Raw genomic sequence first — 23,863 nt, forward strand, 5'->3', positions numbered from 1 at the left:
GAGTCTTATGATGAGCAGATAAATATGACTGTAGATGAAATGGTGAAGACTCTCAAACAGGGTTTGAAGTAATCCACGGAGGAGTTAGGCATGTTGTTGACCTTCAAAAAAGAACTTGCAGTAGTACATTGGTATAATGCTGCAACTTATGAGAAAACATATCATAATTTGTTGCAACCAGTTCCATTGAGTACATTTTGGAATCATGAAGGAGCTGAGAAGGTTTAGTGTTTTCACCTGACATCATCAACGAAGGTCTTGGAAAAAAGAAAACTGCCAGAATAAGTGATGTTGATGAGCCTACTAAGGAGAAGAATAAATACAACAGAAAGGGAATGCCAAACAAGTGCTCAAATTGTAGAGAACCTGGACATTACAAAAATAAATGTCCACAAACTGCCCAACCAAAGAGGGTAGGGATAATTAATATATATGTATATACACTGTATGTTTTTTAACCTTAATACATTCATAATTTTCTTACTTACACAAGTAATATACTATGTTCCTTCGTAGGAAGATGGTTCAAGTGCAGGTGCTAAAACATGAGAAAGAGGAAGGAAAAAAGGAGGAAATAACAGAGTAAGAAGAAGTATACCAAATCTGATTCAAAACAATGTTCCAACCCCATTAGATTATGCTAACCAAATTAGAAAAGGGCAAGCAAAATCACAACACTCTTCTAGCAGAGGTGGTGGGTCTACCTCAACGCCATGGATGGAAGCAAGAGCATCAACAACTAGAGGGAGGGGAAATAAGTAAAGAGGAGCACAGTTGGGGTTGGTATTTTGTATGGAGATGGGGGCCAAATTTTCTTCAGTGGCTCTGAATATACACCACCAATTGTCCTAAGTCAAGGCCAAATTCCATCTCAACCAACTCAATAACAACCTGCTAGGATTGCAAACTTGGTGTTTAAGTGCTTCATTTATCGGTCAATAGTACAGTTGCTGTTTTGTTGTTTTGAAATACAGGAAGTCAATTTTTTGGGAGAGATGCCACTATTGTAATTGGTTGTGTTATCCGTATTTTGTTGTAGTACTTATTTCATGTAGTCATATTTTGAAGAACAAGATTCTTGCTTTTTTAATTCAATAAAAGAGCTTTGTATTTTTATTGCAAACAATCAGGGCGCATGTGGTACAATCGTCTTAGTGAGTATTTGTTGAGAGAAGGGTATAAGAATGACCCTATATGCCCATGTATTTTTATAAAAGAGATTTGTATCAGGATATGTCATAATTGCAGTATATGTCGATGATTTAAATATTATTGGAAATCCTGAAGAGATTTCAATAACAGTAGAGTGCTTAAAGAAAGAATTTAAAATGAAAGATCTTGGAAAAACTAAGTTTTGCTTAGGGTTACAAATTGAACACCTTAAGAATGGAATCCTTGTGCACCAGTCAACATACATAGAAAAGGTTTTTAGAAGATTATCTATGGATACATCATATCCATTAAGTAGCCCTATGGTTGTTAGAGCACTTGATGTAGAAAAATATCCCTTTCGTCCTCGGGAGAATGACGAAGAAATTCTTGGTCTTGAAGTACCATATTTAAGTGCAATAGGGGCATTACACTACTAGGAAACCGGCCATTTCAGAATTCCGATGGAAAAAATCCGTCGAAAACACCCTGAAATCCGTCGGAAAATACGCTTCCGACATAATTCTGTCGGAACTGGTCGTCGAAAAAGCTTTTGTAGGAAAAACAACCTTTTTCGACGGAAATTACGTCGAAAACACTTTTTCGACGGAATTTCCAACGGAATTTTTCGTCATAAGAGATTTTTCGGCACACCAGAAAAATCCTATTCGGTCGGAAATTTCCGACGGGAATTCCGTCGAAAAATTATTTGATAAAATTAAAGAAAAATACGCCGCGCCACCACGGGCTTGGCGTAAAACCACCTCCAACCACCCAAAACGCCGCTGTCAACCCACCCCCACCCAACTTCCTAGCCCTAACCTAACCACAATACCACCACCACCAGTACCAACCACATCAGATTTCCACCACCGCCACCACCACTGAACCCTTAACCAGTCCCTAACCTAGACCGAACCCAGACCTTAACCAAACCCTGACCGAACCCTAACAAAACCCAAACCCTAACCCAGACCCTGACCAAACCCTAACCTAACCCTTAGCCCTGGTGGCACCCAAGACCGAACCCACCCCACCCTAACCCACCCCTATTCTCTTCCTTCCCCCAAACCCATACCCAGACCTATACCCTGACCAAACACTAACTAAACCCCCACGAAACCGGCCCAAACCCAGATCCACCCAAACCCACCTCTCTGTCACCAAATTAACCCACCCCACCCTAACCCGTAGCCCCTGGCGGTTCAAAAGAGGACAATCGAAACCACTCAAATCCGAACTCAAACCCCCCACCACCACCGCCATCGTAATTCAACCAAAAAAAAAATCATAAACCAAAAATAAGTAAGAAAAAAATAACATACCTTGAATTTCACCAACAACACCCCGAAATTGGCTTGAATTTGGGTTTTAAAGGACAAATTCGACCATGAAAACTCTAGAACCTTACTTTGTTCAAAAAATTAATTAGGGTTTCATAAGTTCGAGTTATTTGAAGAAGAGGAGGAAGAAGAGGAGGGGCGAAGAAGAGGAAGAAGGGGAAAGGGAGAAAAAGAAGGGGCGAAGAAGAGGAGAACGAAGGAAGAAGACAGATGAGGAGGGAGAAACAGAACATAAACGAAAAAGAAGAAGGGGCGGAGAAGAAGAGAGGAGGAGGGAGAAGGAGAACAGGAAGAATGAGGGGAGGAGAGAGAAATGAAGGGGTAAGGGTAAAAAGGCGGGTTTTATAATTAGGGTTCTAAGGTTTTTTTTATTTTTTTTATTTTTTTTAATTTTTTTATTCTAAATTCCGTCGAAAACCTATACTATTCCGTCGGAAACTTTAATTTCCGACGGAATAATCCGTTGAAAATTTCCTACAGAATAAAATCCGTCGGAAAACACTTAATTTCCGACGGAATTTAATTTTCGTTGTAAATTTCAGACTGATTTTCGACGGAAATTCCAAATTCGTCGGAAATTTCCTACGGAAATCAAATCCGTCAAAAATTTTGTATTTTTCGACGAATTTTCATGTCCGTCAGAACCGTTCCGTCGGAATTTGACCTTTTTCTTGTAGTGTAATGTATCTTGCTAGTCATAAACGACCTGACATATCATTTTCAGTAAATTTGTTAGCAAGATTAAGCTCATGTCCTACCCGAAGGCATTTGAATGGGGTTAAGCATGTACTTTGTTACCTTCAAGGTACGAAAGATATGGGTTTGTTTTTCTCTAACCTATCCAAGGTTTGATTGATTTTGCAGTTGCAGGGTATATGTCTTATCCTCATAATGTTGGATCACAAACTAGATATGTGTTTATGTGTGGAGGTACTTCTATTTCTTGGCGTTCTATGAAACAAATAATTGCAGCTACTTCGATCTTCTAACCATGAAGAAATTTTGGCAATCCATGAGGCTAGTCGTGAATGTGAATGGTTAAGATCTATAATTCAACATATTTAGACAGATATTTTACCAAAATTCTTCTACACTCATGATCTCCAGAAAAATGGCGATATAAAAGTCCTTAAGATCCGCTCGAGTGAAAACTTGGCAGATTTTTTTACTAAGGCATTCCCAACAACCACATTCAAAAAGTTATTTTACGGCATTAGATTGCGTCGTCTTAAAGATCTCAAGTGATGTAGTCATGAGGGGGAGTTAATGCGCGCTGCACTGTTTTTTTTTCTTAACCATGGTTTTTTGCCACTGAGTTTTCCTGGTAAGGTCTTTAACGAGGCAGCATCTTGTGTGCATTATTAGGTATTATTTTGTACGGGTTCTTTAGTAAATTTTAGTTATTGCTTTATTTAATATATAGTCATCCAAGGGGGAGTGTTATAAAATATCTAAATGTGGATGACTATTATCCCATGTACTATATAGAATACTCTAGAGTTGGGTATTTGATCTTATCCGTTGATGGAATCCTAGATAATATACATGTATATATATCCCGTACTAGATGGAATAAGAGATACAACGTATGTGGCAGCAACACCGTGTAGCCGAGGTTACTCAAATTACTCGGTCAGAGTTCGTTGCTCGAGTTACTCGGTCATGGGTTACTCAAGTTACTTAAGAAGTTCGGTCAAGCGATACTTGAGGGATTCGATCAAAGGTTACTCGAAGAGTTACTCGGTCAGGGGTTACTTAGTCAAGTGTTACTCGAGTTACTCGGTCAAGGATTACTTGGGTTACTCGATTAGGAATTACTTAAGGGGTTTAGTCAAGAGTTACTTGAGACCGTAGGGGTTACTCGGTTAAGGGTTATTTGAGAGGTTACTCAATCATCAATAACTCAAGTAACCCCTGAACTAGTAATTCAAGTAACCCTAACCATATGGTGTTGCCAGCTACACAAAAACACCCCCTAAATGATGAGTAAAATATTAGAAAAACGGAGGATTCTCTAATAACGACTTGGATATTCCACTTTAGGAGATTATATCATTATTATATGAGTCTAATGGTGAGATTAGCTCTAGTTATAAACTTTTCCAATGATATTGAGTTAATTAATTACCATACTTTTACCTCTTCCTTTAGATATTTAAAATTAATATAGTATACACGAGAATTGAAATAATAATTAGGGTTTATATGTGCGTCTTGTGTGCGAATGACCATATCATGTGTCCATTTGTAAAAAGAACAAAGTCTTATAATAATAGTTGAGTAACCCCTGTAAAACTGACTGAGTAATCCCTATAACAATGACAAAAGTAACACTTATAATACTGACCGAATAACCGCTATAACACTAATCAGTAATCTTTTAAATGGCTAATCACACGACATAAATGACCAACCACATATAAGAATTTGTGATATTATCAAGAGAAGTGATAAACCAAGTAGAACATAGATGGGTCCTTAGTCCTAACATAAAAGTCAAAACCTGTACTTGTGAGAAATTGCCACATGGGCATGTGAATTAAACATATTCCATGTGAATAAATGCAATATCTTAGGCGTTCTAATGTTTATTGATGAACATTATTGCATGTGAGTTAAAGACTAAATTAAAGTGGTGCTCTTTATCAAGAACACCTTAAGCACGTTTGACTTTTGCAATTTGTCCTATATATTGTCCCAAGTCTCAACTCTACAAATGGAATAAAATTAATTAACAAATGTATATTATGCTATATTCCTAAGAAATACACGCGCACGTTATGATCAACACTAATTGCAAATTTTTATATTATTATTATTATTATTATTATTATTAATCATTTTTGTACGTTATTCATTCGAGAAAATTATATAGTACCATGCACTTAGCAATTACTACGATTTCAAAATTTCAATAACCAAATAAAAATGATGTTAGAAATAATGAACAAGCTGCAATTTTTCAACGTAATAGTTCTTTTTATTGTTACAACTATTGTGATAAAATTGGCACTCAAAACACTCTTTAGGGGTAGCAAACGCCTACCACCAGTGGTGAAAGGGCGGCTACCACTAATCGGCGGGGTGGTTCGATTTTTATCGAACCCCGTTGAGATGCTTAATGAGGAGTATCAAACACTAGGAAGTGTATTCACCATGAACGCGGTGTACAAGAATATCACCTTCCTACTTGAACCCGATGTATCTGCTCATTTCTTTAAGGCTGGTGAGAGTGAGCTCAGTCAGCGAGAGGTGTATCGATTCACCGTGCCTATATTCGGACCTGGGGTGATCTACGACGCCGAGTATTCTGTGCGCCAAGAGCAATTTCACTTCTTTGAGGATGCGCTCCGTATTGATAATCTTAGAGGGTATGCTGATGCTATGCTTGAGGAAGTACAGGTTTACTAAATTCTATCCTTATTAGCAACTTTTATTACTTTTGTTAAGCTAGTATTAGTAGTAAGTAACTAAAATAAACCAGCAAACCTAACAAGATTTATATAATGGAACCGTCTATTCTTTGCATTTTATATTTACTTAAATTATTGAAAATCTGATGAACTTGAATTATGGATCATTCACAAGATTAATAGCTAATAAAACGTGGAGAGTCAAAGTAATCCCAATTTAATACTACGTACCAAATAAATTTTCTATATAGTGTGATAGAATACAGAATATATTCATGCACCTCATCCATCATTTTAAACTTTTGGTTGAGATAGTCCACTAACATGGTACCAGAGCCAATGTGACATAAAGGTCACAAGTTCGAATCTCATCCACCCCTCTTTCAAAGTGGAATTAATTCGAGTCGGGTATGGAAGGGCATTTGCTGCGTTCACATTTCAAGTCCAAATGATCTTTCATATGAGGGGAAGTGATAGAGTATAAAACATATTCCACAACCATCAGTTTAAACTTTTGGTTGAGATGGTCTACTAACATAGTGTATTGGATACATTATTGATACCTGCTTCTAAATTCTTGGAACTACCAAAACATATATAAAATAAGTGTTAGGTCTTGTTTAGTTCACCTTATTTTTACTTATTTCAGAAAAAATAAGTTCAAATCAGATCAGTTGAGAAAAAAGTAAGTTCAGAACAAATCAGATCAGAAAAAATAAGTTCAAATCAGATCATCGTTTTATGTGTAATACTTTATCACTAAATATCTTTAATTTTGTAATGAAATAAATTATGAAAATCACATATTAATAAAATACACATTATTACAAATCTAACAAGACCCCACTTGATATATCTTTCCATATAGATTATCGTATATTTTGGTCAAATCTAACATTCAGATTAGATCGAATCAGACCAGTCCAGATCAGATAAGTTCAGATAAGTAAAAATAAAATGAACACTACAAGAAAATTGTCTTTTTGTAGCGATTATGTCGTAGCTATTGTACATTCGCTACAATATGCACATTTGTTTGTGAAATAGTAGAGGAATACATATCACTTTACAATCGACATAGTAAACCCATATGAAATCGATACGAAAAACATATGAATATTTATTCACCTTTATTCTACACATTTATAAAATTATGGAAAGCGTATCGTTTACAATCGCCACTAAGACCCAAAATTCGATACGAAAAACTTTTTTAACACTAGATTTCAAAATTTTATTTGTCAAAGAAAACATAAAATATGTCATACCTTATTGGAAAAACATTTAATATTATAGCTTGAGGTTGGATGTTCGAATCTTATACAGATCAAACGTAGGGATTTTTTTATTTTTTGTAGAAAATGAGTTTAACAATTGTAACAATTATAATTGCTACAATAATCACCAAGATTGAAAGTAGTTTTCCGTATCAATTAATGAGGACAACCCTAGCGAAAGCGAAAAACACTACGAAAAGTTATGACAACGGCGGATATTGTATCGAATGACCATTCATTGGGAATTTTTTTTGTAGCAATTACAATCGATACAAAATGTTAAAATAATCGCTACAAAAAGATATTTTTCTTGTAATAGAACCAAACAAGCCCTTAATCGCATTCTAATGTGAATTTGAGCTTGAATTTGTACATAGATCTTAGTTTATTTATTAGTTACAATAATTGACTGTTTTAAAGCTTGCATTTAGATCGAGTTTGGATTCAAAAACATGAAATATATAGAATATAGATCATTACAAATCATACTCTGTCCGCTGTTTAGAGATCTTTAAATTTAATTTTGATTTTCATTTTGCATGGTCTCAGATGTACACCATTGGCCAATAATAGCTTCATTTTATATTGTTAAAAAAAAAAATAGAAAAAACTAATAAATTGTAAATACACGATGAAACAAATCTTAAAGAGGTAGTAGATTAAACTTGTAGATTGATAGTAATGTTTTTAATTATGTATGAAGTACAAATTAGTCGAGAATCAGGTGTTGGAAAAATACAGGTTGAAATCAAGGACAAAGACAAGAACATGTTACAATCGATCAAGATCCGACCTCCTTTTGTTGTGTCATGGTTTGGAACCCACTGCCTTAGAAGCGAAATACGCCACCACCAGTACAGATTCTCCAGTGACGCACACCCCCCAAGTTTTACACAACGACCTCCACAATTCGTGTACTCGAACTTGAAGGTTGGAATTGCTCAAGAACTGTTCAAATCTCAAAGGGTAGGTTTGTGTTTTAGGTTTCGAATGTGAATGAATAAAATAGAAAAGGCAATGCTTGTATTTATATGTGTCCCGAAATTAGGAAGCAAATAAACCAAACCGACCTAGGGAAGAGTCGGGCCCGACCGGGCAACCAGTCGCCCGATCGGGCGCGAGGTAAAATCTCCTAGACCTGGTGTCGCGCCCGGTCGAGCCATGACTACCCGATCGGGTGATCTGGAACTGTCACCGCGGGCGAGCAATCGGGCAAGGGTTGCCCGACCAGGCTCGTCAAAACTTGGACTTCGCCGCCCGGTCGGGCGTGAGAGCCTCTTTCTCCCTAGCCAATTTCGCCCGGTCGGCGCGAGCACTCCATTTTGAAGCGTCGTTATTCCCTCAAGAGGTGGATTGTAAAATGGCCTTGTGAACCTTCCGATTGCATTACCATTTCCAACAATCCCCCACTAAAGCAAGCAGATCAACGACATGAAATCTGAACAGTAAATAAAAGTCTTAGTACTTAAATGCTAGTATCCGAAAATTTAAACTAACACATTAGTGCACAAGTTTTTCAACACTTCCTTAGTGAGTATCCTAAGATTTGAACTCCTGGGAGCGAGGAAGGAACCTTGTAAATACATACCTTGACTTTAGAGCTTAAGCAACTCCGCAAAAATTTGGCTACTCTTGGGAACTAATGAGTACTTTAAGAGAACCATACTTGTTCTCCCTATAAGAGCGCCCCTCTTCGTACTCACGCAGGTGTCTCCATGTGATCTTCATCACACACTCTTGCAAATTCAAGAACTATTCATGCAAATATGTGCAACTCACAATACTTTTAAAATTCAAGGACTATTCATGCATCGGAGTTTCGACATTAAGAACAGTACACTTAAGCTCATCCTCTTTTAACATTTCGGTGCACCTATCCTGCTCAGCGAGCCATGGACTAGGCGTAGCATAGAGGGCTAAACCCAACCTCATCTCTTCGGTACCTCTCCAATTCCTTACTCGAGTAGTCTCAAAACTGACAGTCCAGGTCACTTAAGACCACCATCACTCCTCACTCTTGATTACCGGGATAGAGGTATTAAGAGCCAAACTCATCCTGTTCCTTAAATCTACCTGGTTAACAACCACTCAAAAGAGAATTAGATTCAATCATATGTAAGTATAGACATTAAGCAACAAATCCAGCTAATATTTCTAACTAGACAATATTCAGCAAACCAGGATTTATTCCTATAACACATTAAAAATGTTTAATCAATACTTACAATAACTCACATCCGTTCAACATAAGGTTTCAAACCCATTCCTGTTGACGACTCAATCACCATTCTCTTGCATAGACCCTTCGTCAAGGGATCAACTAGGTTCTTCTCTGTCCGTACATAGTCCAAAGAAACAACCCCATTCACAATAAACTGTCTCACTGACTTCTGCCTAACATGAATGTGTCGCTTCTTGCCATTGTAGACACTATTCTTAGCAACACATATAGCAGCCTGTGAATCACAATGCATAGAGACCGGTGGAGTTGGTTTCCCCCACAAAGGAATGTCAGCCAATAAATTCCTCAGCCAGTCCGCTTCCTAGGTAGCAAGATCCAAGGCTATGAACTCTGCTTCCATTGTAGACCTGGTAATACATGACTGCTTCGTAGACTTCCATGATATAGCACTACCACAGAGAGTAAAAACATGCCCACTAGTAGTGTTCACTTCATCACTGGAACTTACCCAATTAGCATCACAATACCCTTCTAGAACCAAAGGACGACCAACAAAGTCTAAACCCTAACTCATGGTTCCACGAAGATATCTCAATACACGTCTCAGAGCTACCCAATGACTGTCACTTAGGCAATGAGTGTACCTGCTAAGTCTACTCAAAGAAAATGCAATGTCTGGGCGAGTGCAATTCATCAAGAACATTAAGCTCCCTATTACCTTGGCATAATCTTCCTGAGAAAGACCATTTCCTTTATTTTTCTCTAGAGCTACACTACTGCCATAGGGAGTCTTCAATGACACAATATCAAAGCAATTAAACTTTTTCAACACTTTCTCAACATAATGAGATTGATTCAGAAAATAGCCCTTCTTGGTCTTTAAAACCTTAACACCAAGAATCACATCTACTTCTCCCAAATCCTTCATCTCGTACTTAGAGGAAAGCAATTTCTTAGTTTCAGTAATAGCACTTAAATCAGCACTAAACAACAACATGTCATCCACATACAGGAAAATGATCACACTATGATTACCGAACATTTTAGAGTAAACGCATGCATCACTACCATTGACAACAAACCCGAAACTAAGAATGGTACTATGAAATTTTTCATACCATTGCTTTGGTGCCTGCTTTAGTCCATATAAGGACTTATTGAGCCTAGATACCTTATTCTCCATTCAAAGAACTACGAACCCTAGAGGTTGCTCCATATAAATTTCCTCTTCCAAATCACCATTCAAGAAAGCTGTCTTGAAATCCATCTGATGCACAAACAAATTAAATGATGATGCTAAGGCAAATAAAGTACGAATAGCAGCAATCTTGGTCATCGGAGAAAAAGTGTAGAAATAATCAATGCCGTATTTTTGACCGAACCCTTTCATCACCAATCTGGCCTTGAACCTTTCTACAATGCCATTTGTCCTCATTTTTTTCTTGAAAATCCACTTGCACCCTATAGGTCTTCTTCCCTTTGGCAAGTCAACAAGTTCCCAATCCCATTCTGCATGATGGACTCAAGCTCACTATCAACTGCTTCCTTCCAAAGGCTTGCATCAACCGAGCTCATAGCTTCTTCGAATGTTTTCGGATCTTCATCTACAACCTGAAGACAAACCATGACCTCATCTAGACCATCCTCATCTTCCATTTTAGTCAGGAACGCCATAAGGAAATCAGGGCCAAAAGTTGCTTCTGTTCTCTGTCTTTTACTTCTCCTAGGCTGAGTCAATTCCATAGTCCTGGGACAAGTTACAACTTGCTTTGTAGACAAAGTAATTGAAGAAACATTGTTAGTAACCTCATTTTTCTTCAAAGGAAACACCTTCTCGAAAAACTCTACATCTCGGAACTCGCTTATGACATTGTCGCCTAGGCTCATGAACCTGTAAGCAGCACTGTTCTTAGCATATCCGACGAACACCGTATCAAACGTTCTCGAGCCTATTTTCGACCGTTTGAAGGAAGGATATCCCACCTTTGCTAGACACCCCCACACTTTCAAGTAACTCAGATTCGGGGCATAACCTTTCCACAACTCGTATGGAGTCTTGTCTAACCTTTTGTGAGTAACTCTATTCAGAACAAAGTTTGCTGACAGTACGGTTTCTCCCCACATGTTGTCTGGCAACCCGGAACTCAAGAGCATAGCATTCATCATCTTCTTCAGAGTCCTATTTATCCTCTCTGTGATCCCAATCTGCTATGGTGTGTATGGAGCTGAGACCTCATGAATAATGCCCTCAGTTTCACACAACCCCTAAAGGAAAGTTGAGCCGTACTCTCCTCCTTTATCATATCGAACTCTTTTAATTTTGCGATCAAGTTGTTTTTCAACTTCTGCCTTATACACAAGGAACATGGATTCAGCTTCATCCTTTGACCTCAATAGATACATCCTGCAGTATCTGGAGTGATCATCAACGAATGTAACATAGTATCTTTTGCCACCCCTGCTTTCCAAGTTCTTAAAGTTAGCTAAATTAGAGTGAATTAGCTCTAGCAGTGCAATTTCTCTTTTTATGAAAGATTTGTAAGGTTTCTTCACAAACTTTGATTCTACACATACTTCACATTTTTCTAGTCCACCTAATGACATATTTGGGAGCAAAATTAAACGTTTCATACGTTTTACTTTGGAAGCACCAACATGACCCAATCTAGCATGCATAAATCAAAGGACTCAGCAATATAAGCAAAAGTAGAATTCTTATTAATAGAAGATTCAGTTACAATTTCAAGGGCAAAGAGACCCCCACTAAGGTACCCTTTGCCAACATATTCCCCACCGCGGGTTAGTACAAGTTTACTAGCATCAAAGACTAACTTAACTCCTACTTTGTTAAGCAAAGCACCAGAAATAAGGTTCCTGTGAAGAGAAGGAACATACAGAACATTGTGCAGGGCCAGAGTCTTGCCTGAAGTCAACTTAAGTATTACCTTTCCTCTCCCAAGCACTTCAGAGCTGCTAGAGTTCCCCATGTAGACTTGTTCACCTTCCTTGGCTTCCTCCATAGTACCGAACAGATCCTTGTTGGCACAAAAGTGTTTGGAGGCTCCTATGTCAATAATCCACTATGAGTTATTTTCTACCAAGTTGACCTCAGATATTACCGCAACAATAACATCATCATCCTCACCCTCAACTAGATGAGCCTGATTCTTAAATTTTCTTTTCTTCCCACCATTATTTTTCTGATCCAACTTGCCCTTAACATTGCAGTTCACAACGAACTACCCCAATTTGTCACAGTTCCAGCATTTGGCCTTGGACTTGTCAATCTTGCTTCTAGGCTTGAGATTACTATTGTATTTTCCAGATTTTCCCTTGCCATCACGATTGTCAGGTTTTCTTTCATTGTCAGAATTAATTTCTACCAGATTTAATTTCACAGCCAATTCATTTTTCGGCTTAGGGTTTGAATCCTTAAGGCAATTTGCCTCTTCAATTTTCATATGACTCACCAACTCTTTGAGAGTTAGATCTCTTTTCTTATGCTTGAGGTGGTTTCTATAATCAGACCAAGATTCAGATAATTTCTCAATTAACACATTAGCCTGCAGGATTTCACACATCTTCATACCCTAAGCAAGAATTTCAACGACATAATTTTCATACACATGGACTTACTCCATGATAGGTTTCGAATCAACCAACTTAAAATTCAACCAGTTTCCAGTTACATATTTCTTTTTCCTCGCATCATCAGCCCCATATTTCTTTTCCAAAGATACCCAAATCTCCTTAGCAGATTTGACTTTAATATACAAAATAAAGATGTTATTTTTCATGTGGTTCAAAAGATGACCCCTAACAAACTTGTTATCACGTTTAAATTTCTTAATTTCAGATTCATTAGCAATAACAGTAGAAGTAGTTTGAATAGGGACAGACTCTTTATTCCCAGCACAGGGGTACTAGGAATATCAATCATAGCATTGGTCTGAGTAATAGGTTTTGGGGCATCATTAAACAAGACATAATCAACTTCTACTTGTTTAAAAGCAATTTATATTCTTTGAGACCATCTCTTGTAATTAATTCCATCAAGAGAATCAACCTTAGTCAGATCTAAGTATAGACGAGTTTGAGAACTCCTAGTCATGATATCAACAGATCTAAACAAATTATTTCGCTTCTAAATTGTTGGAAAAATACCTGTTGAAATCAAGGACAAAGACAAGAACACGTTACAATCGATCAAGATCCGACCTCCTTCTGTTGTGCCGTGGTTTGGAACCCACTTCCGTAGAAGCGAAATACGTCACCACCGGTACATATTCTCCAGTGACGCATGCCCCCCAAGTTTTACACAACGACCTCCATAATTCGTGTACCCGAACTTGAAGGTTAGAATTTCTCAAGAACTGTTCAGATCTCAAAGGGTAGGTTTGTGTTTTAGGTTTCGAATGTGAATGAATAAAATAGAAAAGGCAATGTTCGTATTTATATGTGTTCCGAAATTAGGAAGCAAATAAACCAAACTGACCTAGGGAAAAGGCGGGCCTGACCGGGAAACCAACTGCCCGACCGGGTGCGAGATAAAATCTCCCAGACCTGGTGTCGGGCCACGACCTCCCGGTCGGGCGATCTGGAAATCTCACCCCAGGAAAGCAATCAGGCAAGGGTCGCTCGACTAGGCTCGTAAAAACTTGGATTCCGCCGCCCGGCGGTCGGGCGAACCACTGCACGGTCGGGCGCGAGAGCCTTTTTCTCCCTGGCCAATTTCGCCCGGTTGGGCGAACCACCGCCCGGTCAGGCGCGAGCACTCCATTTTGAAGCGTCGTTATTCCCTCAAGAGGTGGATTGTAAAATGGCCTTGTGAACCTTCCGATTGCATTACCATTTCCAACATCCGGGTTATGCTCTTGTTATTTCTAGCCTATTATAGAAGGAAAATTTGGTATCATGAGCTTATATGATAGTAGTTTCATGATGTTTGACTGTTCATCTTAGGCCTTGTTTAGTTCACCTTATTTTTACTGATTTCGGAAAAAATAAGTTCAATTCAGATTAGATCAGAAAAAATAAGTTCAGATCAATTCTTCGTTTTATGTGCAATTTTTTATCGATAAATATTTTAAATTTCGTAATTAAAAAAATTGTGAAAATCGCATATTAATATAATAAATACACATTATTACGAATCTAACAAGACCTCACTTGATATACTTTTTCCGTATAAATTATTGTATATTTAAGGTCAAAATTTAGTCAAATCTAACATTCAGATTAGATTAGATCAAATAAGCCAAAATAAAGTGAACCAAACAAGCCCTTATTGTTGGTAATACAGAGTACTAATAATTGGTATCGATCGAAACACACCTGTAGAAAATCTATACTCGAGCGTTTAACTGGGCCCCTAACAGGATAGGTGGGTAAAAGTAATTCTCTATAATATCATCTTGTCATCAATTTTTATGATTTTGGAGGTTTAACTAATTGAATCTTTCAAAGAGACTAGGGTGGTTAAGTGGCAAAGGTGTGTGATGCGCGTGCTATATCTAGTCATGCCTGCTAAGGTTTTTCAATTTAGCCTTATACTATTACTTTAGTGGTTGGTAGAATTAATGAGGGAGATTATATAAACAAATATTTTTAGGGGTTTAAATATAAGCACACTGCTTTTAAAAGTTTAAAATATATTGGCAATTAAAATTAATGAGGGCAAATAAATAAATAAACTTTTTAAAGGATATAATTGTTCAAACACTATTTATAAGAGTTAATTAAAACTTTTTAAAACGCAGGGAAATATATACATGTCTCCTTTTTTTTCGAAACATTAAACAGTGATGTTACATACTTTCTTCGTTTCTTTTTTGTTGACATGTTTCTTTAGTCACGTTCGTCAATACACAAATTCAATCATCTATATCTTTTATTAGGGATAAGCAAAAATTATTAAAAAGTTGATATTTCAAAAATATACATTGTAAGAAATCTAACAAGATCTCAATTGATTATATTTTTCTTCGCATATAAATGTGGTTAAAGGAAGGTGTGCGAATAATGTCAAAATCAAAACGTGTTAACTAATAAAAAACGGAGATAGTATATTTTATCCAGATTTGAATTCTCATTTGATTTGTTATTATCTCAAGATCTAGTACTCAGTATCTTATAAGTTGGAAGAAATGTAAAGATTTGTACTCGGAGTATATAGGAAGATAAAACAAAATAGAATGAAGGGAGTACTTGCACTTGATTCGTTATGGTAATCTAAGCATAATATACTTTATAATTAATCTATAATATTATTCTCCTCGAATGATTTATAAATTCTTTGTGATGTTAATGATTAAAAAAAAACAATTATATATATACAGGACTATTTTTCCAAGTGGGAAGAGAAAGGAGAAGTAGATTTGAAACAAGAAATGGAAAACATCATCATTTTAATGGCCAGTAGATGTTTTCTTGGTAAAGATATTCGTGACAGTCTCTCAAAGGATATAATTGCCCTTATCAAGGAAATCAATGTTGCAATGGTACCTCTTACTACCATGTCCCCATATTTGCCTATCCCAGCTCACAATCGACGTGACAAAGCTCGAAAAAAGCTCGACGAGGTTTTCTCAAACATCATAGCCTCTCGAAAATCATCTAACAAAACCAAGGATGACATGTTACAATGCCTCATTGACTCAAAGTACAAAGATGGCCGAGCCACGAGTGTGGGAGAGGTCACTGGCTTGCTCGTTACTGCCCTCTATGGCGGCCAACACACCGGTGCTGCTACATCTATATGGACAGGAGTTTCGCTCCTTCATTATAAGCAACATTGGTTAGCTTGTAAAGAAGAGCAGAAAAAATTGATCAAAAAATATGAAAACAAAGTTAAATATGATGTTTTATTGGAAATGCAATTGTTGTATCGAAACATCAAGGAAAGTCTAAGGCTTCACCCTCCAAATGCATTTTTACTACGCCAATGTCATACCGAATTTACTGTGACTACTCGTCGAGATGGTACAAAGTACGACATCCCTAAAGGCCATATAATTGCAGCCTCACCGTTCTTTTCAAATCGGCTTCCTTATATTTACAAGAAGCCAAATGATTATGATCCTGAAAGGTTTAGCCCCGAAAGGAACGAGGATCGATTAGCAGGCCCGTTCTCTTTTTTGTCATTTGGAGGAGGTAAGCATAGCTGCCTTGGACAACCTTTTGCGTATTTGATGGTTAAGGCTGTATGGAGCTATCTACTGAGGAACTTTGAGTTGGAGTTGATTTCGCCGTTTCCTGAAAGAGAACAGAATGATGTAGTATGGAGTGTGAAAGGAAAGGTTATGGTGCATTACGAACGTACAAAGCTTTCTATGGATTGAATGTCAAGAAAATGAAGGATCATTTGCTTATACTCTTGAAACGATTTGATTGACAATCAAGTCAATGCACAAAATCAACTAAAAATTTACAATTAATTATTTGTAATAAAATGGGTGCTCAAATTTAATACTTATGAAATTTAAATTGAGAATAGCTTTTAGAATTTCATAGTGAAATACTTCCTCGGTTATAATAATATTGCAATAAGGATGAAATTATACATTCTAAAACACATTTTATATACTACGTATTAAATATCTATAATTGTACAAGTGTAAAAATTATAAAAGGATTATATTGTGAAAATATTTTAAGAGACGAATTTATATAAAAAGATCTATATTCTTACATGCATCATCATGCATGTAGAATAGGTGCAACACTGTACCAGCCCAAACTCAAATCAATCAACATATATGGGTTCGTTTGGCATCATTGTGGTTTTTTTTTTTTTAAAAAAGTATATTATATATGTCACATAATAAATCAAATATTATTTAGACTTATTAAAATCATGATAATTTTGAAAACTAACAACAGAAAAGTGGAAACACCTTTTTCTTATTTCTAGTTTTTGGTTTTTAGTTTTTTTTTTTTAAAAAAAAAAAAAAAAACAGGAAAGTGAAAACCAAAAATGATGCCAAACAAGTCTAGCTTTTTGTTTCCTTTTTTAATTTTTGTTTCCTTCTTCCAAATTCTCTCTCTTCTATTTTCTTTCTTATAATAATTTTGATCCAAATTATCATCAAATTTCTCAATATAATTCTTCAATAATTTTTTGTTTCCTTTTTCCAAATTTTCTTCTCCTCTGTTTTTCTCCTTTAATTTGTTCTTCATTTTCTCTCTCCTCTGTTTTTTTCACTTTTTTCTTACTTATTTGATTGAATTTGTTTCTTACAACATGGAATTAATTGTTACTCCCGAAGAGATTTTCAATACAGATTAGTGTTTTGTTTTGTTGATTTGTAATTAGGTTTTTTATGTTAGTTTCAATTGTTTAATTTTTTTGGGTTTGATTTTTGGTTAGCTTCGATCAATTTCGATTTAGTACGTATGAATTTTGTGTAAATTTTGTTCTTCATGTTTTTTTTGTTCATAATTTTTATGTATGAATTTTGATTTATTATGTGGTGATTTTGTGCTTAATTTCCATGAATTAGGTTTCAACTGATTTTTTTGAATTCATATGAATTGCATTTTGTTAGCTTTGATAAATTTGATTTGTGTATGAATTTCGATTAAAAATATGAACATGCATTAAAAATATGAATACATTCAATTTAGAAAATGAACATACGCATTCAAAATATGAACATAAGGATTTCAAAAGGTGAACATATACATAAAAAATATGAACATAAGGATTTCAAAAGGTGAACATATACATTTCAGAAAGTTTATAAAAGCATTTTAGAAAGTTTACATAAACATTCAAAATATGAACAAAAGCATTTAAGAAAGTGAACACGTGCATAAAAAATATGAACATATGCATTTCAGAAAGTGAACATAATCAAGCAAAATATGATCATATGCTTAGTTTCCCTAAAAGTGAACATAAGTGTTTAGGGTAAAAAATACCCCTTACACGTGGTCCAATCCCGTAGTGACACGTGTTAAAGCTCAAAAGTGCACCTGAAATGAGAGAAAAAGGGCTTTTCTTACATCAGAGCCCAAATCCCGAAATTACAGTAGAAAGCCACAAAACGGCACCCCCCCCCCCCCATCTAACACGTGTCGTCACCTGATTGCGCAGCCAATTAGGACACGGAAATTTAGGGCACGAACCCTAAAGGAGCACAAATTTTCCACTCCTATAAATACCCCAATCATTTATGATGGGAGGGTGGATTGTGACATAACATTAAATAGAGCACTAAATACCTCCAGCTTCTCTCTACTTCTCTCTAGCCTTTCCGATTTCCGGTTACTAACTTGATCGTCGGAGGCGAATATTTTGTCATTGGAATATTCGTTGTTTTGCAGGTGTCCAAGTCTTGCTGCCAGCAGTACGTGACCAGTGTCCCGAGGGATTCCAAAAAAACCCCCGAAACATTTGGCGTCGTATGTGGGGACACTCGTCCGTAATGGCAATAGACGGTCAGACACTTAATGCTGGCCCTGGCCCTGGTCAAGACGGCCATGTATAGCCACAACAATCAATTCTAGTGATCCTTTAATCGCCACATTCCATGAGGCCGAGGATCTACCAGTTACTACTGCCTCCCTAAAGGTCGCTCTAAACAAGCTTCGAAAGGAGTTGGAACAAAAGAGGTCGTCCACCTCCAGACAGTCGTCCAGAAGGGTGGAGGATGGCACTCAAAGAGGAAATCAGAGCAAGATAACTAACGCTAAAGATGCTAGGAATACCCCTTTTTCGCCGGCTGCATGGCAGGTCTCCTAGGGTGCCACGAACGAATCTGACAAGGCTCTTTGAGAGAACATAATCGGCTGGGGGGCAGACTAGACAACCTCAAAGGGAGGATCCTGAGCCGCCTCGACGTTGGAGGGAAGCAAGGGAGTACATCTGACAAAAGCGACGGGAACGAGCAGCCTAGTCAGACACAGCCTCTACTCCCACAATGCCGGATGAACTCTCTAATCACTCTCTTTCCCAACATACCAGCACGGCCAGGACCAGCAGGAGCCAAGCTCCTTGTACTCTAACTCCCATTCTAGTTCAACCTATTCAATCAGTCTAATATCATATTCCTCAGAATTTTAATGCTTTTCTGCCGAATAACCCAAACGTCCTCGGACAGTTCGGGCAATTTACCCAGCCGTTCGACCAGGTGCCATATCTAGGCGGACCGGCCGGCCAACCTCGGCCCATTGTTTGGAAAATGTGTTTGCTGAATCTTGGAGACAAGCCGCCTCCGTTTTCTCAAGAGATCCTTAGCTCTCCCCAGCCTGCGAAGGTGAAGAGTGTACTTGTGGGTGACTATGATGGTTTGGGTAACCCAGAGGAACACGTAACTTCGTACAGAAACTTGATGTACTTGCAATGTGTTGATGACGCCACTTGGTGCTGGTACTTCTCGGCCACCATCAAGGGCGTGGCGTAGGACTGGTTCAACAGCCTGCCGGCCAGGTGCATCAATTGCTTCACTACTCTAAGTATGTTGTTTGTTGGAAACTTTTCTGAAAACATTCCCCCAAGAAAGACCAGTCTTAACTTGGCTACAATTGTCCAAGGAAAGAATGAAGGGTTGCGTTCGTACGTCCAGAGGTTTAACTAAGAAAAAGCCCAGATTCAGAATCTTCCGGATGAAATGGCCTACTCGGAATTTCTCTGGGGATTAACGCATAATGGTTTTAAGTTCGATTTGGTCAGAAAAAATATTCGGACATATGCAAGCGTTCTGCGGGAAGCCGAGGCCTACATAGAATCAGCTGATTTTTGTTCGCTCACCAAAGCAGAGCAGCCGGCCAAGGGAGCTGAGAAGAAGCCATCTTCGCAGCAAGACTCGGCCAGGAAGAAAAAGGAAGAAAACAAGCGAAAAGAAGTCTGGGTGGCGGATGATCAGCAGCCAAACTCAAAGAAGGTTAAGGCGTACAAGCCGCAGTATGAGTTCAACAAAGACTGTTACTCAATCTTGATGGAGATTAAGGATAAGTTTGAGTTCGAGAAGCCCCAGCCGATGAGAAGCTCGGCCCAGTATTGCAACAAGAACAAATATTGTCATTACCACAAGGACGTGGGACATGACACAAATGATTGCATTAATTTGAAGCGACTGTTGGATAAGCTGGCCAATAAGGGCATGCTGAACTCATATGTTTTGAAGTCAAAATTTACTTACACTCGGACAGACGACAACTGCGAGAAGAAAAAGCAAAAGTAAATCGAAAAAAATGATGGAAACATTACAGATTCTGGTTTGGTCGCCGTGATATCAGGCGGCTTTGCTGCAGGCGGCCCTACCATGAAGGGCATCAAGAAGGATGCTTGGAAGTTCGGCAAAGTGATGCATGCCGAAGGGGTCAAAGTTGAACCCGTCCCAGAGGTGACGGTCAGTGAGGTCGACCGAGGGGAGGTCAAGGTCTTGCATAACGATCCCACGGTGTTCATCATGAAGATAGCCAATCTGAAAGTCAGCCGGATTCTAATAGATATGGGCAGCTCGTCCGATATCATCAGCTTGGCCGCGCTGAAAAATCTTAAGTTCCCAGAAGACGCTCTCAAAGACATCACTCACCCTTTTGGTGGGGTTTGGAGGAAACATAATTCATCCAGTCGAACAAATAGACTTTCCCGTCCGATTTGGGCAGAAAGGGGAAGGAAGGGACATGGTCGTTCGCTTCTTGGTGGTAAAAGAGTTAACTGGCTACAATGTCATACTCGACCGCTTCTTGGTGATCGTCCCCCATTTGATGTTATTAAAGTTCGAGAGGTCGGACGGAAAGATTGGTTTAATTTAAGGAAGTCGGAAAATGGCAAAAGAATGCAATCAGCTAGCGGTAAAGCCAACAGCCCTCGGACAGGGAAAGTCGTCCGAGCAAAAAGGGGAAGAACCCCCACTCCAAGCATACCAAGTCGGCCAAAAGCGCAAGCAGCCATGGTCGACCAGGCATAGCAGTAAATGACCGTCGGACGGGCAGAAGAATTGAGACCCCAGCCGGTCGGCGATCATCACGATGTAGTGTTGGACCCCGATCAAATTGATCGAACAGTCAAGGTCGGCACTATAGCATCGAGTTTGCTTGGAGATGATTTAATCAAGTTATTGAGAGAATTTAAGGATGTATTTGCGTTCGAAGTAAATGAAATGACCTGGTTGTGCACAAGCTAGCTGTAAACCCACTTGTTAAGCCCGTCCAACAAAAAAAGCGGAATCACGGGGAGAAAAGGAATCAGGCGGCCGCAGCCGAAGCAAGGAAGCTACTGGACGCTGGTTTCATTCGGCAGTGCTACTATCAAGACTGGGTAGCCAATGTTCTGTTGGTGAAAAAGCCGAATAGAACCTGGAGGATTTGCGTGGACTATACAGATCTCAACAAGGCATGCCCGAAGGATAGCTTTCCCTTGCCTAAGATTGATCGACTGGTCGACTCTACGGCTGGGCATGCTCTCATGAGTTTTATGGACGCATACTCCCGATTCCACGAGATCGCATTATGGGAAGAAGATCAAGAGAAAACTACACTTGTGACCGAGCAGGGGTTGTACTGTTATAAAGTTATGCCATTCGGCCTCAAAAACGCCCCTACTACCTTTCAGAGACTTGTGAATACTGTTTTCAGAGATCAGATCGGCCGAAATATAGAAGCATACATTGATGACATGATTGTCAAGTCAAAGGAGCTGGCCGACCATTTAATGGATCTCCGAGAAACGTGTACCGAACTCAGGCGGCATAAGATGATGCTAAATCCAAAGAAGTGTGTCTTTGGTGTTGAGTCCGGCAAATTTCTCGGATTTTAGATTGACCATCGAGGAATTGAGGCCAACCCTGAGAAAATTCATGCCGTCTTGGACATGAAGTCGCCGAGGACAATTAAGGAAGTGCAAAGATTGACGGGTTGTTTAGCTGCCCTCAACCGATTCTTTTCAAGACCTAGGGATAAGTGCCGATACTTTTTTCAGACAATCAAGAAGAAAGCAATGTTCGAGTGGACAGAGGAGGCCGAGGAAGCCTTCGTACTGCTGAAAAGTCATTTGTATACATTGCCTCGGCTCGTTAGTCCACTCAAGAGCGAGAAGTTATACATGTACCTTGCTATTTCAGAACACTCTTTAAGTGTCGTCCTGCTTGCTGAAAAGGACGTCCATCAGATACCATTATATTTCATCAGCCATGTATTACATAATGCCGAGCTTAGGTATCCCCCAATTGAAAATTTTGGCCTTGCACTATATATGGTGTCAAAGAAGCTACGACCGTATTTTCTGGCGAATTCAATTGGGGTCTATATGGAGCAGTAACTCAAGAAGCCGTTTGCAACTTTGGAATCCAGCGGCCGCATGCTTAAATGGGCCTTAGAGCTAAGAGAGGTTTCGGCATCACAATCGAACCTAGAAGGGCAATCAAGGGGCAAGCCTGATTTTGTAGCTGAGATGACTCGGCCGGATTTGCAGCCGACTGGGGACCAAATCTGGAAAGTGTATGTGGATGGTAGTGCAACAGCAACCGGATGTGGTGCTGGGATTATTTGTCAGTCTCCCGAGGGAGATAAGTTCGAATATGCAATGAGATTCCAGTTCCAAGCCTCTAATAATGAGGTCGAGTATGAAGTCCTACTGGCCGGCCTTAGAATGTGTGAGGCGGCCAAGGCAATAAAACTTGATGCAAGCTCGGACTCTCAGCTGATAGTCAACCAAGTGAATGGTGACTATGAAGCCAAGGAGCCGGCCATGATAAAATACTTGTAGATGGTCAAAGAGGAGGCCGAGAGCCTAGAGCATTTTACCCTACAGCAAGTCCCCCGTTCAGAAAATCATCAAGCGAACACGCTCTCAAAATTAGCATCCTCGGCATCATTTGATACTCCCAAATCAATGTTTTGGGAAGTAAAAGAAAAGTGGAGTATCGATGCCGAGCCTGTATAAATCATTGATAGAAGCTCCTCATGGATGGACGGAGTTATCTCATACTTAAGGGATGGGGTACTCCCGGACGATCCAAAAGAGATATGGCTGATGAAGAAGAGAGCGGCCTGGTTCGAAATGAAGAGAGGGGAATTGTTCAAGAAAGCTTTTGTGAAACCATACTTGAAGTGTATCACCCCAGAAAGAGGGCATGATGTGTTGGACCACCTTCACCAAGGGCAGTGTGGATCCTATATAGGCAGACGTGCCTTGGCAAAAAAGCTACCCACTTGGGGTATTATTGGCCGAGCATGAATGCTGACGCCATGAAAATCGTGAAAAAATGTGACAAGTGCCAGAGGTTTGCAGCCCTGATTCATCGGCCGGCCTACAACTTATCGGCCATAAGTATTCCCCTCCCTTTCGCAAAATGGGGCATGGACATCTTAGGGCCGTACACTCCAGCATTCTATCAAAGGCGGTATGTGCTTGTAGTTGTTGACAACTTTACAAAATGGGTTGAGGCCGAGGTCGTCCGAAGGATTAAATGGACAGACGTATCAGCTTTCATTTCGAAGAATCATTACTCGTTATGAAGTACCTCAGTCTATGGTATTTGACAACGGACC

General features: G+C 38.8%; 1 protein-coding gene across 1 annotated transcript; it reads left to right on the plus strand.

Annotated features, from left to right (window-relative positions):
* The first annotated feature begins 5,420 nt into the window (after positions 1-5,420).
* LOC145580243 (sterol 14-demethylase-like) lies at positions 5,421-16,704 on the plus strand. Its single transcript, XM_081637666.1, has 2 exons — positions 5,421-5,894; positions 15,703-16,704. Exons 1-2 carry the CDS (start codon positions 5,421-5,423, stop codon positions 16,702-16,704), a joined length of 1,476 nt encoding a protein of 491 aa, XP_081493792.1.
* The last annotated feature ends 7,159 nt before the right edge of the window (positions 16,705-23,863 follow it).

Source organism: Chenopodium album, chromosome 14 (assembly GCF_948465745.1).
Source record: "Chenopodium album chromosome 14, dcCheAlbu1.1, whole genome shotgun sequence".
NCBI classification, from domain to species: Eukaryota; Viridiplantae; Streptophyta; class Magnoliopsida; order Caryophyllales; family Amaranthaceae; genus Chenopodium; species Chenopodium album.

Bases quoted from the DNA above. Each gene is read 5' to 3' on its own strand.
- LOC145580243 (XM_081637666.1), top strand. From the start codon at position 5,421: ATGATGTTAGAAATAATGAACAAGCTGCAATTTTTCAACGTAATAGTT. The intron at 5,895-15,702 runs GTTTACTAAATT...ATATATATACAG, and splicing joins CTATGCTTGAGGAAGTACAG to GACTATTTTTCCAAGTGGGA.